We start from the raw sequence: 18,558 nt of genomic DNA on the forward strand, positions 1-18,558 counted from the left end.
TGTTGCCTTCCATGGTGCACATTAACAGGAAGCTGGAATCAGGAGCAAAGCTGAGACTTGAACCCAGGTACCGTGACATGGGATGCCGGTGTCCTGAGCAGTGTCTCAACCGCTGCACAAATATGTGCCCCTTCATTACTCTTTTTAAGGAACTGCTTAAGTTCTCTCATCCTTGACTCATGTATGACCCTATATATTGCACTTATCTTTCTGGCATGAACTACTGTAGCTTCCTTGCTTTCTGACACAACAGAATTTTCAGGCTCACCTTTTGTATGTTCTACCCCAAACTGGAATTGGACATTCACTCAGTGACTTCTGGATCCTTTCAGTAAGGAATGATATTTAGAGACCACCATTATGGTCACTGGACTCACAGTCTGACACTCGACGTAGGATGTGGGCTTCCCAAAGCAGCACTCTCACTGCTGGGTCAAAACACACCCCCATCTCATAGTTTTCATTACAGATGAAATAAATATATATAAAGCATGTAAAGCAAAAACTGGCACATAGTAAGCACTGAATAAAAATACAGTGCTTTTATTGAGATTCTTCAAAATACTCCAACCTTTGACCCAGTAACTCCACTTTTATGACTCAATAATAAGGAAGATGTAATTATAACATTATTTATGTGAACAAAACTGTAAAAATTAAATATCTAATACTCAACATTAAATGATTTATGAATAAAATTATATAGAAAAATGCAAAAGATATGTTAAATAATACAAATAAACCTATCAGCAAAAGCTTACCATATCTTCTAGTCAAGTATGAATGCTCATTTTATTGAACCCCAATCCATGCTATTTTTATGTCTTTACTGAACATTTTGAACATCTACTAGGAAAGTTTTATTTTTACATATTTACTAAAGTGATAGATGGTATTTATTTGCACTTCTTTGACTTTTTGAAATTAATTTTTGTTTCTGATTTTATTAGTCATCTAATTACTGTTTCTATAGATTATCTTTTGTCCATAGACTGAGTAAGGAAATTAACATTTGATGTAAAAAGTATTTACGTAAGTTATTTAATAGCCTAACAACAAACATTCACATAGGCAGGATAAAATTCAATAACTCAGCACCTTGCCATTTAGTAATCTCAATTAATAGCAAACCAAAGTTAATTCAGAAAACATTTATAATCTGGCATTTCTGGCTCATCTATCAGCAATACCACAAGCACATGAATTCTAGTAATGAAATAAACTGAGTAAATGTATCCGGAATTAATCAGCTTGTTCACGAGCTGCAGTGAGTTGAAGGAGCTCTCTAAATGAAAGCACAAAGAAGCAGCACAATGGATTGTATGCAATGGTTAAGAGCACAAATTCTAGAGCCACGCTATATGGATTTAAATTCTTACTCTCTGTTTTAACGATTATATGATTCTGCCTAAGATACTTAACTTCTCTGTGCTTCCATTTCTTATTTTAAAATGGAAATATTAACAGTATCTATGCTGATAGGATTGCTGTAAATAAATTGTTTCTCTTTGTGTCTCACATACACACATGAACACACAAAGTTATATATATATATATTTTAACAGGCAGAGTGGACAGTGAGAGAGAGAGAGACAGAGAGAAAGGTCTTCCTTTGCCGTTGGTTCACCCTCCAATGGCCGCCGCGGCTGGTGCGCTGAGGCCGGCACACCGTGCTGATCCGAAGGCAGGAGCCAGGTACTTCTCCTGGTCTCCCATGGGGTGCAGGGCCCAAGGACTTGGGCCATCCTCCACTGCATTTCCGGGCCATACCAGAGAGCTGGAAGAGGGGCAACTGGGACAGAATCCGGCGCCCCGACCGGGACTAGAACCTGGTGTGCCGGCGCCACTAGGCAGAGGATTAGCCTATTGAGCTGCGGCGCCGGCAAAGTTATATGTTCTGAGTGTTTGAACCCCCGAAATATATGTTGAAATTCTTACCTCCAAAGTAAAGGTATAAAGTAGTAGGCATTAGGGATTTTGTGAGGTAATTGGGTCCTGAGGGCTCTGCCATCATGAATAGGATTAATGACCTTATAAGAGAGACCCCAGAGAGCTAGCCAGCCCTTTCCGCCATGAAAGGGCATCGCTAAACGGCACTGTCTCTGATCTAAAAAGTGGGCCCTTACCCAGCACCGAATCTGCCAGTTCTTCATCTTGCGCTTCACAGACTCCAGCCAGTGAGAATGAAATTTTGTTTATATGGCATCTAGTTCATGGTTTGTTACTGTAGCAGCCCAAGTGAACTAAGACACACAAACGCAGTGACTAGAAAGCTGCCTGGCCCATAGTAACTGTTAAGTAAGCGTTTGCTATTATTCTAAGAATGGGTATATACATCAGTCCCTCCTTGTCTCATGCTATTCCATGTAATGTAACTTGTGATCAAGGCATGATTTCTTTAAAAAAGTGCTCAAGAGGATATCATAGACATGGTTATATTTTTCAAAGGGGGCAAGATAAGAGAAAAATAAATGTATTTACAGATCATATACTAGTCTATAGAAACTCTTTCTAACCACTTATAGCAAAGCTTCCCAAACTTGAACATGAAACAAAGCATCGGAGACGTTGTTAAGAAGAAGAGTCCAGTTGACTCTGCATTTCTAACAAGCTCCCAGGTGGTTCCAGGTGGTATCTAGAGTTTATCAATGAGCTTCAGAAGTTCTAGACTCAAATGACACTATATATAATTATTTTTCCTGAATGTGCACATGGAGATTATTTTCTGAGGAAAGGACTAGTAGTTCCTGTCATATCCTCAGGGGTGAGTTGGGAAAAGGGGATGGGGAAGGAGAGTTGGAGAGCTGAAGAGTTAGAATTCTGGGGAAGGATAAGAAAGATACAAATCAATTCCATAACTAATTTAAAACACCCAATTGTCATAAAGACAGAAAATTATTTGGAAGTAGACATATTATAGACAAATTACAATTTAGAAAACTGAAGAATATGTCAACTGTAGAAAACAAGGATACAAAATCTAAGAGACAAAAATAGTAAGTTAGAAGTTCTAGAAGAAGGGAACTTAAAGGATAAAAAGAAATTTATACATATATATGTGTGTGTGTATGTATTCACACAAATATACATATTTTTAGGCAAATGTGTTTTAGAAAATATCAGTATGTTCAGATAAAATGGCCCACCAAATGCCAAATAGTAATAATTACTGGAGATATATATATATATATATTATATACACACACAGAAACACACTGGTGAAAATTATAAACTCTAAATACACAAAGGAAATTATAAGAATCAAAATGGCAACTTAAAGTAACATATACAGAATTCTGAAAGAAAATTTTGCAGCCTGGAATTCCATATCCAGTCAAATCACTATTCAAGTGTGAGGGCAAAATAATAATAATAAAAAAAAACATTTTCCACTATGTACACCCAAGAATATATACAACTTACATATTCTTGGGGGTGGGTAGGACGAGAAGAATACAATTCAAAAATGTTTCAGAAAAAATAAGATTCCATCTCATTGAAATGGGATCTCCCTCATTCCTTAAAAACTAAAACAGTAAGGGAGATGGAGAAGAAAATCTAAGGAGCTAAGAAGTCAAAATAATGAAAGAGAATGTGGCTGCAAATTTTGCTGCAATTGTTTAAGTATTTTAACACCTGTTTCTTTTGCTTTATTATGTGAAATTTCAAGTATGGAGAAAATACTATAAATTCCTATTTATCATACTCTCAGCTTCAACAACAATAAGATGGTTAACACAATTATTTAAGAAGTAATTATAAATAAGGGGAAAAAAAAACATCCAGACTGGAAGGAAAGAACTATCTTTGCACACATGACATGATCTTGTATATAAAAAAAAATCCTAAGGAATTCAAAAAACCTACTAGAGCTAATAAACAAGTTCAGAAAGGTCACAGGCTAGAAGAAAAAATGCATTCCTATGTTCTAACAATGACAATCTGAAAACCAACATAACAAAGTTAAATTTACAACATCATAAAAAAAAGAGTAAAATACAGAAGGAAGCATTTGGCATAGCAGTCAAGACCCCCATTTGATTCCTACAGCCTATATGGGCATGCAGGTGTTCAAGTCCTGGCTCAGCTCTGGATTCTACCTTCCTGCTAATGTTCACTATGGGAGGCAGCAGGTAATGATTCAATGGTAGGGTCTCTGCAACCCAAGTGGGAATTCTGGATTGAGTTCCCGGCTCCTGGTTTTGGTCCTGCCTTGCCCAGCTGGTGTGGGTATTTGGGGAGTAAAGTTGCAGATAAATAATTTTTTTTTTTTATTTGACAGGTAGAGTTATAGATAGTGAGAGAGAGAGAGAGAGAGAGAGAGAAAGTTCTTCTTTCCGTTGGTTCACTCCCCAAATGGCCGCCACGGCCAGTGCTGTGCAGATCCGAAGCCAGGAGCCAGGTGCTTCTTCCTGGTCTCCCATGTGGGTGCAGGCGCGCAAACCTTTGGGCCATCCTCCACTGCCTTCCTGGGCCAGAGCAGAGAGCTGGACTGGAAAATGAGCAGTCAGGACTAGAACCTGGTGCCCATATGGGATGCTGGCACCGCAGCCAGAGGATTAGCCAAGTGAGCCACAGCGCTGGCCTCAAATAAAATAAATTTTAAAAATCTTTTTTAAAAGGATAAAAAAGGGCCCCCTGTTGTAGTGTAGCAGGTGAAGCGACACCTGCGACACTGGGATCCCACATGGGTACCAGTTTGTGTCCTGGCTGTTCCACTTCTGATCAGCTCCCTGCTAATGGTCTGGGAAAAAAGCAAAGCAAGATGGCCCAAATGTCTGGGCCCCTAACAGCCACATGGGAGACGCAGATGAAGCTCTAGGCTCTTGGCTTTGGCCTGGCCCCAGCACTGGCCATCGTGGCCATTTATGGAGTGAGCCAGCAGATGGAAGCTCTTTCTCCATAACTCTTTCAAAATAAATAAATACATAAATAAAAAGAATGAAATACAAGTAAACCTAACAAAGTAAGTGAAAACTTTATACTTTGAAACTACAAAACACTGATGAAAGAGATTAAACACAAATCAATAGAAAGATATCCCAAGTTAATGGATGAGAAATAAATTGGTAAGATAGCAATTCTTAACAAATTGCCCCATAGATTCAATTCAATTCAATCTCTATCAAATCCCAGCTGTCTTCACTCCCAGAAATTCACAAACTAATTCTAAAACTCTTATAAAAATTCAAGGAATTGGGGACTGGCACTGTGGTGTAGCAGGTTAAGATGTGGGCATCCTATATGAGCACTAGTTCAAGTCCTGGCTGCTCCACTTCCAATCCAGCTCCCCGCTAAGTCACACATTCTGACTACAAAACGTATTACAAAACTACAGTAACAAAGACAATATGTTACTGTATGCATCCCATATCAGAGTACCTCGGTACAAGTCCCTGATCCACTCTGAACTCCACTTCCTGATAATGCACACCTGGGGAGATAGCCAGTGATGGCTCAAGTGCTTGGTTTCCTGTCACCATGTAGGAGACCTCTATTGAGCTTCTGGCTTCCATCTTTCACCTGATCCATCACCAGCTGTTGCAGGCACTTGAGGAATGAACCATCAGATTCTCTTTCTCTCCCCACCCCACCTGCCTGTCAAAGAAATACAATTAAAAAAAGAAAAACCTACAATGAAGGAACACTTAACAAGCACTAGGAGGGCTATAATCAAGACAATCAAGTGGTGGAGAAACTAATCTTCATACACTCTGGTAGTATATAAAATAATATCAGCAGTTTTTTCATAAAAGTAAACACACAGCATATGAGTTAACAATTCCACTCCTACATATATATCCCTAATTATTGAAAATACATATTCACACAGAAAATAATACACAAATATTAACAGCAGCATTATTCATATTGCCAAAAAGCAGAAATTATCTAAATGTCTATCAATTGATGAATAACTAAAAAGTGGCATAGAGAAAATGGAATATTATTTGGCTTAAAAAAGGAATGATGTTTTCAGTCATGTTACAAAATGGATAAATTGTGAATATACTATATTGGTTAGATGAAAGAGGCCACACACAAAGGGCTACACCAGAATTTCTGGAATTAGTGGTAACAGTTACATAATATTGTCAATATGCTAAAACAACCAAATTGTATACTTTAGAAGGTTGAAGTTTACTGTAGAAAGCTTTTTTTCTTTTTTTAAATCAAGTGGTTTATTCTGAGAATGAAAGGCTCAATATTTGGAAATCAAACAGTGATTATACAAGTACTAACAATTCAAAATGAAAAATCGTATAATAAGATTAGGAGATGTAGAAAAGGCATCCTAAACAGTATATATTCATGGTTAAAAAAAAAAAAAAACAACGAACCTCAGCACATGCTCCACCATGGCCCTCCATCCCTCCCACAGAGGCCGCAGATGCAACCACCAGATCTTGGATTTGAACCTCCCAAACTGTGAGTTAAATAAACTTTTTCTCTATAAAATTAGTTGTCTCAGTTATTTAATTGTAGTAACAAAAACAATTATATAGTGCTACTAGAACATTTAAAATCCCTTATATGACTGACATCTGTGGCTCATATCACGTTTCTGAGATGCTTTTTTTTTTTTTTTTTTACTGAGAAAACTTTAATAAATATAAATTTTGAAAGTATAACTTTTGGATTATATCTGTTTTCCCCCCATAACCTCCCTCCTACCTGCAAACCATCCCTTCTCCTACCCCCTCTCCCATCCCATTCTTCATCAAGATTCATTTTTAATTATCTTTATATACAGAAGATCAACTTCATATATACTAAGTAAAGATTTCAACAGATTGCACCAGCACAGACACACAAAGTATACTGTTTGAAGAATAGTTTTACTGTTAATTTGCAAAGTACAACACATTAAGGACAGAGATCCTACATGGGGAGTAAGTGCACAGTGACTCCTGTTGTTAACAATTGACACTCTTAGTTATGATGTCAGTAATCACCTGAGGCTCTTGTCATGAGCTGCCAAGGCTATGGAAGCCTCTTGAGTTCACGAACTCTGACCTTATTTAGACAAGGCCATAGTCAAAGTGAAAGTTCTCTCCTCCCTTCAGAGAAAGGTACCTCCTTCTTTGATGGCCCGCTCTTTCCACTGGGATCTCACTCACAGAGCTCTTTCATTCAGGTCATTTTTTGCCACAATGTCTTGGCTTTCCATGCCTGAGAAACTCTCATGGGCTTTTTAGCCAGATCTGAATGCCTTAAGGGCTGATTCTGAGGCTAGAGTGCTATTTAGGGCATTTGCCATTCTATGAGTCTGCTATGTATCCCACTTCCCATGTTGGATCATTCTCTCCTTTTTAATTCTATCAATTATTAGTAGCAGACACTGGTCTTATTTACATGACCCCTTTGACACTTAATCCTATCTTTATGATTATGAAATTAAACTGATCACTTTAATTAGTAACACCGCATTGGTACCTACCAACTTAATGGAATTTGGAGTCCCATGGCATGTATCTAGCTCTACCATTAGAGGTAGGTATGAGTGAGCACGTGCCGAACTGTACATCTCCTCCCTCTTATTCCCACTCTTAATTTTAACAGGGATCACTTTTCAGTTAAACACCAAAGAATAACTGTGTATTAATTAAGGAGTTCAACCAATAGTATTAAGTAGAAAAAGAAAATGTTGAAAAGAATAAAATAGTAAGCTGTTCCTCGACAGTCAGGACAAGGGCCGATCAAGTCATGGTTTCTCATAGTGTCAGTTTCACTTCTACAGGCTTCCTTTTAGGTGCTCAGTTAGTTGTCACAGATCAAGCAGAACATATGATATTTGTCCCTTTAGGGCTGGCTTATTTCACTCAGTATGATGTTTTTCAGATTCATCCATTTTCTTGCAAATGACTGGATTTCATTTTTTTTAACCACTGTGTAGTATTCTATAGAGTATATATTCCATAATTTCTTAATCCAGTCTTCTGTTGATGGGCATTTAGGTTGATTCCATGTCTTAGTTATTGTGAATTGAGCTGCAATAAACAATGTGCAGATAGCTCTTTTATTTGCCAGTTTAATTTTCCTTGGGTAGACTCTGAGTCATGTGGCAGGGCTATATTCCGGTTTCTGAGGAATCTCCAAACTGTCTTCCATAGTGGCTTTACCAGTTTGCATCCCCACCAACAGTAGATTAGTGTGCCTTTTCCCCCACATCCTTGCCAGCATCTGTTGTTAGCTGATTTATGTATGTAAGCCATTCTAACCAGGGTGAGGTTAAATTTGATTTGCATTTCCCTGATTGCTTGTGATCCTGAACATTTTTTTCATGTGTCTGTTGTCCATTTGGATTTCCTCTTTTGAAAAATGTCTATTTAGGTCCTTGGCCCATCTCTGAGATGCTTTTAAGATGGCAATGTGTTACAGAGTGAAGTAACATCCAACAGAATGGGAAAAAATAATTGCAAACCACCTATCTGACAAAGGATTAATATCACGAATATATCAGCAACTTAAAAAACTCAACAACAAAAAAACCAGTCCACTTGAGAAATGGGCAAAGGACTTCAATAGACAGTTCTCAAAAGAAGAAACACAAAAGACCACCAAATATATGAAAAAGTGCTCAACATCACTAGCCATCAGGGAAATGCAAATCAAAATCAAAATGAGATATTACCTCATCCTTGTCCAAACGGTGAAAATCCAAAACACAAAGTAACAAATGCTGGCAAGGATGTGGACAGAGGGGAACATTTTTATACACTGTTGGTGGGAATGTAAATCAACGCAGCCACTGTGGGAAACAATGTGAAGATTTCTTAAGAAACTAGAAATAGACTTGCTATATGATCCAGCAATCTCACTACTGGATATATACCCAAAAGACTTGAACACACTGTATCAAAGGGGTATCTGCACCACTATGGTTAGAGCAGCACTGTTCACAACAGCCAAAATCTGGGACCAACCAAGGAGTCCATCATCCGATGAATGGTTAAAGAAAATGTGGTGTATACATATACATATATATGTATACACAATGTATATATATATGTATACACATATATACATATACACAATGGACTATTATGCAGTTATAAAAAAGAATGAAATTCTACCATTTGCAGCAAAATGGATGCATCTGGAGGGCATCATGTTGACTGAAATAAGCTGGATCCAGAAAGACAAATACTGTGTGTTCTCCTTTGTATGTGGGAGCTAAAATATGAAAAACAAAGGGAAAAAATGCCTATGTGTATCAGTACTTCTGCAAATATAGTTTTACAAAAGTCTATTTTATAACTTTGTCAAACCAATGGTCAAGAATGTTATACTACTACAGTTTTAATGATCTGTGACTACTTTAAAATCTATTGTATATGGGTGAAATGCTCATTTTTCCATTCAATTGTTGTTTATAGCCATTGTCTATATTTCCAATAAATTAGGGTATTTTTATTTACTTGCTAAACTTAGTTGATGAAGTATTAAACCTTTTTATTAATTCAAAAACTAAAAAAAAGAATAAGGGACAAGAAATATGGTACGAGGAAGAGAAGGGGGGGTATCATGTTCTTAGAATTGTATCTACAAATCATAATGAATCTGTTAAAAATAAAAATTAAAAAACAAGGATGGCACTGTGTTTTGAGGAATCAGGGAAGACTGCAAAGGAACTAGCCCCTAAGGGAAAGCTCAAAGGTTAGCAGGAGTTAGCCTGGTAAAGAAAGTGGTAGAGGAAGGAAGACAAAGCCAGACAGAGGGAAGAGTATGTACAAAGCCCTGCACACAAGAGAAACACATGCAGTAAGTTACTAACACAGTATACAGCAGGCGGAAGGGCAGCAGTTAAGGGGAATGACAAGAGATAAGTCAAAAAGGTAAGAAGAGATCATGAAGGCTCTAGTCAATTTAGATTATGATGTGTTGGATTATAATAGGGAATTCCTGTTAGGTTTTAAGTAAGAAAGTTACATAATCAGATTCACACTTTAAAGCTACTCTGGCTGCTGCTGTGTATGATCTGATCAATCCAGGGCAAGACTAGAGCCAAGACGAGGTGAAGGCTATTACAATGATGTCAACCAAAAATGGGCCTCTATATGAAGAGAACAGCAGTAGTGAGAAGTGGACCTTAAGCAAAATCACTACTCTGGAAGCTTCAGTCACTTCTAATAACATTAATAATAATATCTACCTCACAATTATTTTGAGAATCATGGCTTTTAATAAGGGCATTCTGTTTTCCAACAATTAGTAAAAGGTTTTAGTGTCACTGGAATAAGCAATAATTTCAAGACTGAGTAGTATTTCAGAATATATCACACAAAGATTCATCTTACATTTTCTCCAATGTAGGTACTTTAAACCTAAATGATGCTTTAACTATTAATGAAATTAGTCTTAATAGAAGGCTTATGCTCTTCTTTATATTTGAAAAGCAAACTCAAACCACTAAGCATCCTACTTGTTCCATTTAATCCTGATTTTAAACGATTAGCACCATATTCCATTTTTCAAAAACTGATCTATACCTATCAAGTTAGTTTCACTCAATGGTAAAAACACCAGTGTGGGGGCCGGCGTTGTGGCTCACTTGGCTAATTCTCTGCCTGAGGCGCCGGCATCCCACATGGGCGCCGGGTTCTAGTTGCTCCTCTTCCAGTCCAGCTCTCTGCTGTGCCCCAGAAAGGCAGTGGAGGATGGCCCAAGTGCTTGGGCACCTGCACCCGCATGGGAGACCAGGAAGAAGTACCTGGCTCCTGGCTTCAGATCGGCGCAGCGCCAGCCATAGCGGCCATTTGGGGGGTGAACCAACAGAAGGAAGACCTTTCTCTCTCTGTCTCACTGTCTAACTCTGTCAAATAAAAAAAACACCAGTGTAAAATGATTTTACTTCTTTACCGGACTGATAATAGCAAGGGAGTGAGTTATCAGCTATTAAAGAAGAAAACTAGAAATTTTTTCTGTCACCTTCATTGATTTGGAAGTTTTGAGACCTACTAAACTTCTGTCTTCTGTAAATAAGCTATACTATCCAGAAGAAAAGATAACAAGTCACTTTATTCCTCCAAGATGGTTCTGAAATCCACTATCTGCCAATATATTCTTGATTCTTCTAAAGACATCAGCAATCTTTATTGATCACTTAGTATAAAACATTTAACTTGGGCCAAAAGATAACTTGAAAAAAATCTAGCTTTTGTCCTATCCTTATCTTCTTGCCTGAAATACTGTTAAAATACAGTAGAAAGTTATGCTCTATACTTCTTTCAATGACAAAAATGACAGCCGTTAGAATCAAGTTTTCCATAGAACCCTTTAGTTTCTCCTCATAAATTAGCTCCTCATGCCTTTTTGCCATCTGTTGTACAGCTATTCACAATATCCTTTCCTGCACTAAGTGTTCTTAATCTTCTCTTCTTCTGGATTAAATAACAGAACTTGATAAAGCCACAGCCTGCGACTCTGGCATCCTATACAGGCTCTGGTTCATGTCCCAGCTGCTCCACTTCCAATACAACTCCCTGCTAATGAGCCTGGGAAAACAGCCAAAGATGGCCCAAGTCCTTGGGCCCCCTGCTACCAATGAGGGAGACCAGGAGGAAGCTCCTGGCTCCTGGCTTCAGCTTGGCCCAGCTCTTGGCAGTGAGATGGAAAGGAGAAACAAAAGAAAAAGGTAACTTTAAAAATTAGAGCTCACCAATTCCCAAATTTATGCTTTTTAAGTTTTTATTTATTTGAAAGGCAGAGTGACAGAGATGGGGAGAAATATGAAAGATCTTTCATCTACTGGTTCATTCCCCAAATGCCACAACAGCCTGGGCTGGGGTGGGCCAGGTGGAAGGCAGGAGTCAAGAGACCCATGCATGTCGCACATAGGTGGCAGAAACCCAAATACTTAGGCTATCCTCTGCTGCTTCTCAGGTGCATTAGCAGGGAGCTAGATGGAAAAGGAAAAGACAAGACTCAACCCCAGGCTCTCTGAGATGCAGGCATCCAAGCAGTGGCTTAACCTGCCAGGCCACAATGTCAGCCCCACAATTCCTAAATTTAGAACAACTTTCATCTACTCATTGGGAAGCAAAAACTGGATTAAAACTCATTCTAAAATTCTGAAATAAAAATAATTTCTATTTATTCTAATCTATATAAATCTCCTGTATAAAGTATTTGCTTCCTTTTTACATTCTTTTCATTGTAACAGATAAAATGTAAAAACAAATCAAACAACAACAAAAATCTCTCATCAGAAACACAGAAAGGTCTCCTTGTTCCCCTAACTTATTGATAAGCTTTAAGTTTCTTAATCACTAAAGAAAGTCTTAACATTTTGCCTAACATCTTTATTATGTCTTCTTCAAAGGAGATTTTATTTTCTAGGAACCTACTAAATCATTTACCATATGCCATTCAAATCTACTCCTTACTGTTTCTGGAATACAGCTACCCCACTGGAAACAGTCAATTAAAATGCTCTGTCTGATAACCACTTAGAATTTTGTGGAATGTGCTGCCTACCTTCATATTCTCCTCAGGATTCAGATATAGTTTAGATTCTGAACTTAAAGAAGGGTTATGTTAAGCAATTAATTCAATTTTAGCCAACATTATTTTATGTAATCAAGTTTGACTTTTTTAGATGTAATTGATATCTGGTTTGGATTTTTTCCCCTCATATTCTAGTTATTTCTACAACCTTCCTAAAATTGGAACTTACACTCTATCCTTAAAGTGGAAATTTATAAAGTACTGCTGATTGTTCCATAAAATTCATGGGGAAAGATCCAGCCATTAAATATAAAGTGCAAGAGTAAAAAGAATACAAGTATTTTATGCTACTACAACATCTAGAACAGTACTTTGCACAGAAAAGACTCCTGGCTGTAATAAGCTGAAACCCAGTTTAAAAATGAATTTTATCACAGGTCAGTCAGTATATGCCAGGAAGAATTCTTCTTGCTATTCACTGTTCTGGCAGCAAGTAACCTAACCATGTGCAGCTTGTGAGGGCCACTGTAAATGATACACCAATACAACCAACATTCTCAGGTAACCTTTTATGGCTTCATCCAGGGCAGTGTTTTTCAAGCTAAGAACTGCAATCTATTAGTGGGTCCACAATTAATTTAATGAGTCCAGGTCAGTAAATGAACAAAAGAAAGGTGAGAAAGAGAGAGAATAAATAGAATAGAAAGTATCTCAGGGCATCACAGGCAGCAGTACCAGCTTATGAAGTTTGTTTTATTTTCTAGGTATTTTCTGAAAGCAATGTTAAATGTATTTTAAGGGCTGGTTTAAGTAAAACTAGAAAACACTGACCTGAGAGACAAACAGAAGGGAAAAGGACAAAGCAGTGGATCTGTTTCAATTACCTAATCAGGGTTTGGGAGGTAGGCAAGACTACAGGATACACAGGAGTCTCACATCCCTACGTGAGAAATGAAGACGCACTTTCTCCCCTTACTGTAGGCCTTGCACAATTTGTAGCAGAACTCACAACTGGAGCCATTAATGTTCTCACCTCTTTCAACTTCTAAAGGCAGAGGGCACCCTGTTACTTTCTCCTCCTGTTAGGCACATTCAAGCAGTTAAGACACCACAGGCTCCTGAAAGATAATTATTTATTGATCCTGAAACAACTACTTCTAGAAAATATTAAGTGTACTTAATTTCACAATTTAGAGCCGCAAATAAAACTTTGGCATTCAGAAAAAAACCTGGAAGTATAGTGTATAAAATATAACTTGGAAGTATAATGTCTGAGACTACATGAAGTTCACTAAGAAATGGTCACATGGAGAATATAACCACTCAAATAGAAATTTTTTTTAAAATGGCATATGAAATGTTTCAAAGACTCGAGGCACAAGTGGAGCCATTTAATGCCGCAGTTAACAGTTAAAGAGTCACCCAGTGCAGAACCATGCCCTGATTGTTGGCCATTAGACCTGCTTTTCTTCACTGGATCTTTGTACAAAGTTATTCTGAATATCCAGTTGTTTTAACAAAGCTTTTCAATTATTTTTGAAGTCACTTTTTTTTAAAAAACTTTTTGACTGTATAAAGGGCAGTTATAGTTACTATCTGTTCTAAGAGATTCAAAGAGATGTTTATTTCTCAGGATGTACTGACCAAAAATCACAAATACTATGTGTTCAAGTGACTCAAATCCCACTACTGCCATGGAAGCTCCCACCACCGCCACACCGTATGGCTGTTTTTTTGTTTTGTTTTGTTTTGTTTTTTTACTAATATAATCCCACATTCTGAAGAGGACAAAAATATGCAGCTATAAAGACAATCTCTCCAGTGGCAGGGTGAGGGCTCCTGTACTCTCTGCTGTTAACAGTACACTGTTCCGCTGGGCTCACTGTCTCCTTTTTTCTTACACTTTGAAGTCTGCTGTGGTTTGAGACATCAACCTCTGGCATAACCAACAGCTAGGTTTATAATTTGAGTTCATACTGTTAGAAAGAGGAGTTTCAGTCTTTGCCTACTAACAATTCCTAACCAAACAAATTCCAAAGTGATAAACCTTTGATAAATACCTACAAGAAAGTCACTTTGTGTACAAGTGCCAAAGAATGAACCGAAACAAATTATGAAGTTCACAGCCTCTTATGCCTACAGGCAATAAGACTTCAAACTCTAAGGACACAGGTTTTAGTGGTAAAAATACAAGAGCCCATTTATTTATCTATTCTGATCAGACACCACAAATTCAATTCTGGTTAACCCTGGCGGCCAAAACTGGACACTCCTAATTACTCCAAATTAAAGATGCCTCTCACTTCTTCTATCTCCTGGGCCAATACACCAAGCCTAGAGCAAAACTTCGGGCTAGATGAAACAATACAATAGCTTATTGATCTCTGGTGTAGACCCAAACCCACAAGTCTTCAGGCAAGCAGAGATCACAGCCACTTGATGCAACTAACAATCAGAAGTCACCATCTGGGTTTCCTGGTCGACACACTGGCCCACCATATGGGCAGTCACCACATCAAGTGTGGACTAAGCACTCTCCTCCCTCTAACAAAAACCACAACATACTCATCAGGTAAGAGCAATTCACCCCAAAACACACGAAGAAAACACTATTTCTTGGTTGTTGGTGTTTATCACTTCAATTCACTCAATTCTTCACTTAGTGTAGTTTCTTAGGTTTTAAAAGTTATCATCACATTCAATGTCACAGATAAAGGCTTTCAAAAGAGGTAATTGCTCACAAATTACATGTTGACTGAACCCATCACCAACCACCCTCACACCAGGGGAATCAGTGCTGGTGGCCAATGACTCAGAGCTTCTACAAGTAAAATCCACCAAAGAACGATAACTTCTAATTATTTTCTTCTGGAGAAATCAAAGCAACGCTCCCTAAAGGAAAGGTTACCAGTGTTCTCTGAAATGCCTATTCAACGCGTTTCACCGAGAAACTAAAAATGGTGAAGTCAGAAGTGGAATTCAAATCTCCCAAGCGATGGATGTTCCTGCCAATTAATCCCAGGGAGTTCTTGTTCTGACCCCAAGGCAGCATTCAGCCCCGTCCTCCCGGCATCTCCAGCCCTCTCTCAACCAGAAAGCGCTATCTCTAACCGGATCACAGACTGGAATAAGGAAAGCGACAGTGACAAGAGGAGCGGGCGACGACGGATGAATCGACCATTGAACCGGGAGTGCAGGCAGACGTGCACGCCCCGAGAGAGGGAAGAGACCGAGGTGGAGCTGGAAACTCTTTTCCCGGCCTTCTCTCCGCGCGCTGCTCCCGGGGAGAACCAACAGGACCCTGCACGCCCGGGATCCACAACACCTCGGCCCCAAGGCGCAGTGGTGGGAGCAGAGCGGCGGGGCGCTCGTTCAGCGAGCGGGGGACCCGGAGGCGCCGGGCGGTGGGAGTCTCCCAGTGGAGAGAACTTCCCGAGCCGGAGGGGGCTGGGGGTGGCCGGACCGTCCCGGCGGCGGCAGGGGCGACCTCCCCCCGGCTTCCTCACACAGCCGTACATCTTTGTGTGCGTGGATCGTGAAGGGGGCTGCGAGTCCTCGAGGAGCTGGGGCCCTCGAGCGCAGGACCCAGGTGCACCAGCCAACCTCCTCGCTCCACCAGAGCCCCGGCCCGGACCCCAGCCTCTCTCCCACGCCCCGAAGGTCTTGGAGGTGGGAGAGTGGGCTCAAGCATCTCCGCGAGGGGAAAGCCCTCCCGCCGCATCCACCCCCTCGCCGGGTCTTTGTCCCGCCGGCGGCCAGGGTCTCCTCCCCCTACCCGGGTCTCCCGTGGAACCCCCGACCCGGAGGCCTCGGGGGCCCCGGGTCGCCCCAGCTTTGTTCGGTCAGCGGGGCGCGGGGACGCGGACACTCACCGTACACCCCAGCGAGGCACAGCAAGAGCAACGCAGACCTCCACCGCGGAGACTCTTTTGTGCTCCAGCGACGGGCCATAACCACGGCAGATGGAGGGAGCGAGGAGGAGATGGAGGAGGAGCTGGGGCCAGACGCCGCCGCCGCCGAGCCCCAGGCTGCTCCCTGCGCTCTCCGCGGCGGCGGCGGGAGGGGGAGGGGAGGGGCCGCCGCCCGCGCGCGCCGCCTCCCTCCTCCCTCCGGCCCTCCCTCAGCCGCTCGCCGGCTCCCAACCCCGGCGGCGCGAGAGCCCCACGCGGGGCTGCCTTCCCGGGGGCCGGGGCAGGCGGCGCGCCCGCCGGCGCGAGGCGAGCGGAGGGCGAACTCGGGACTGCGGCCTCGCGCCGCCCAGAACAGCCGGCGCCTCCACCCGCCAGACGGAGCCCCAGCCGGCGCTCGCGCTCATCCGTGCGATCGGCAATCCCCTGGCTCGCCTGCTTTGGTTCCCGCCCCGCGCGCCGCTGGACTTTCCAAGTCTTGAGGCCCATTTCCTCGCGCCTGGAGCCCGAGGAGCAAGGCAGGGCCAATCGATGCGCGAGCGCACGAACGCGGCCGCCGGACTCCAGGCGGCTGGAGAGCGGGGCCCGAGACGGGGCTCCGCCGCAGTCTGAATCCTCGGGGGTGGCACTGTGGGCGGCGTACGGAGGACTTAAGAGGGTAAAGGCGAACGGGTGTGGGGGAAGAGTGGACCGTCAGAGCCGAGAACTTAGGAGTTCTTCCCCTAGCCCTCGCCCCCACGGGCTCCGCTGGGGATCGGCGCTGACTCGGGGGAGCGCGGGGACCGTGGGTCGGCGTGGACGCGGGCTGGGGACTGAGTTTGGTCGCCCACGCCCAAGATCCCCGGGATGAGTCGCGCAAGATGAGTGCGGAGTTTGCTCTTCTAGTCTGGCGGGAGGCGGTTTGACGTCTGTCGGCGGGGGTTGAGGGTGCCAGCGGCCCGGGGCTCTTGTCTGCAGCCGACCTTGCGGGTGGAAAAGTGGGAGGGGGATCATTCAGCACGCCCCCATTTCCCCAAGCCTCTTCCCGAGCGAGTGTGATCCCCTGAGGTCCTGGAAACACTTTTCCAAACACTTTGTGTAGTGACATTGGCACGTCAGACCCTGCGCATCTACAACGCCTTAACGCCTCCGTGAGATTTGTCATCGGCCTTTCCAAGCACTCTCTGGCTTCTGCACGGAAGACAAGGCACTATTGACATAGGTTATCCTCTTGTAATCCCTAACAACCTTTGTGAGATAAATATTATCCTTATAATAGATAAGAAAATGAGACTCGAAGGTTAAGTAACCCAAAAATCATATAGCAAGTAAATCGTTCGCGACAATTTTTCTCATGGCAAAGTCAAGTCCGTTTCCCCCTAACACAACGTTTAGTGCAAAGTACATACATGCTACTTAAAATGGATGTCCTTCTTGGGGGCTACATATAGGCTTTTCCTCTTTTTCCTACCGATCTGATTTTCTTTTTCCAGGAAAGAGCATTTCATAGGAGAAAAATGACGAGCAAGTATTACAAAATCCAACGATGAACAAGGCTTGTATCATCTGGCAAAAATGTAACCAGAAACCCGAACGTGTTTTCCGTCCTCAGTGGAGGAAAAAGCAGCAGCTTCCGCGTTTTCCCCTCAACAACCTGCAGTTTTCTTTGCTAGTTGGAGCATGGTGAAGGCCGCTGGCTTGTTTCTTGAGATCCCCTTCTATAAATTGCACTGCCATGACAGCTGTGAAGTGAGGAAGTAGACTGGACTCTCCTCCGCTGTCGCCCCTTCAAGCTGATCAGAGAACTGGATCCTCCATACCAGACACACAGAGCCCCTGTTAGCCTTTGCCCATCCTGGTCTTCCCACCCCTCCACCCTGATAGTTACTCGTCTGTGCAGATGTGTCTTCTCAGAGTTCACAGATTCTCAAATATTTTGATATTTGGCTCTATTTGCCGTTTAGAAATTGAAGTGATTGAAAAACATTTGCAAATTCATTTAGGACCAAAAGAAGTACATTAAGTTTACTGTTTTCCGAAACAACAACAAAATAGAAGAGTGGCACTGATTTCCATCTTGGCAAACCTCCTTACTGCCTGATTTAATAAGAGACAGCTGGATTCACATATCTGCTTCTGCATTCAATCTGCTGTAATACATTGTTTTAGTTGAAGAATAGAAAACCCAGATTCACACAGATTTATGGATTGGCAAAGGAGG

General features: G+C 41.6%; 1 protein-coding gene across 2 annotated transcripts in view; it reads right to left on the minus strand.

Annotated features, from left to right (window-relative positions):
• LRP12 (LDL receptor related protein 12) overlaps positions 1 to 16,532 on the minus strand; it is a 77,003-nt gene extending 60,471 nt beyond the window's left edge. The window contains exon 1 of one of the 2 annotated variants that reach the window (XM_051844748.2): positions 16,323 to 16,532. In XM_051844748.2, the coding sequence (XP_051700708.1) occupies positions 16,323 to 16,401 (79 nt within the window). In that variant the 5' untranslated portion in view covers positions 16,402 to 16,532. The remainder of the gene's footprint in view (positions 1 to 16,322) is intronic. The other variant, XM_051844747.2, reaches the window with a different exon arrangement.
• Between the last annotated feature and the right edge of the window lie 2,026 nt (positions 16,533 to 18,558).

The sequence above is a fragment of the Oryctolagus cuniculus genome, chromosome 6 (assembly GCF_964237555.1).
Source record: "Oryctolagus cuniculus chromosome 6, mOryCun1.1, whole genome shotgun sequence".
Taxonomy (NCBI): Eukaryota; Metazoa; Chordata; class Mammalia; order Lagomorpha; family Leporidae; genus Oryctolagus; species Oryctolagus cuniculus.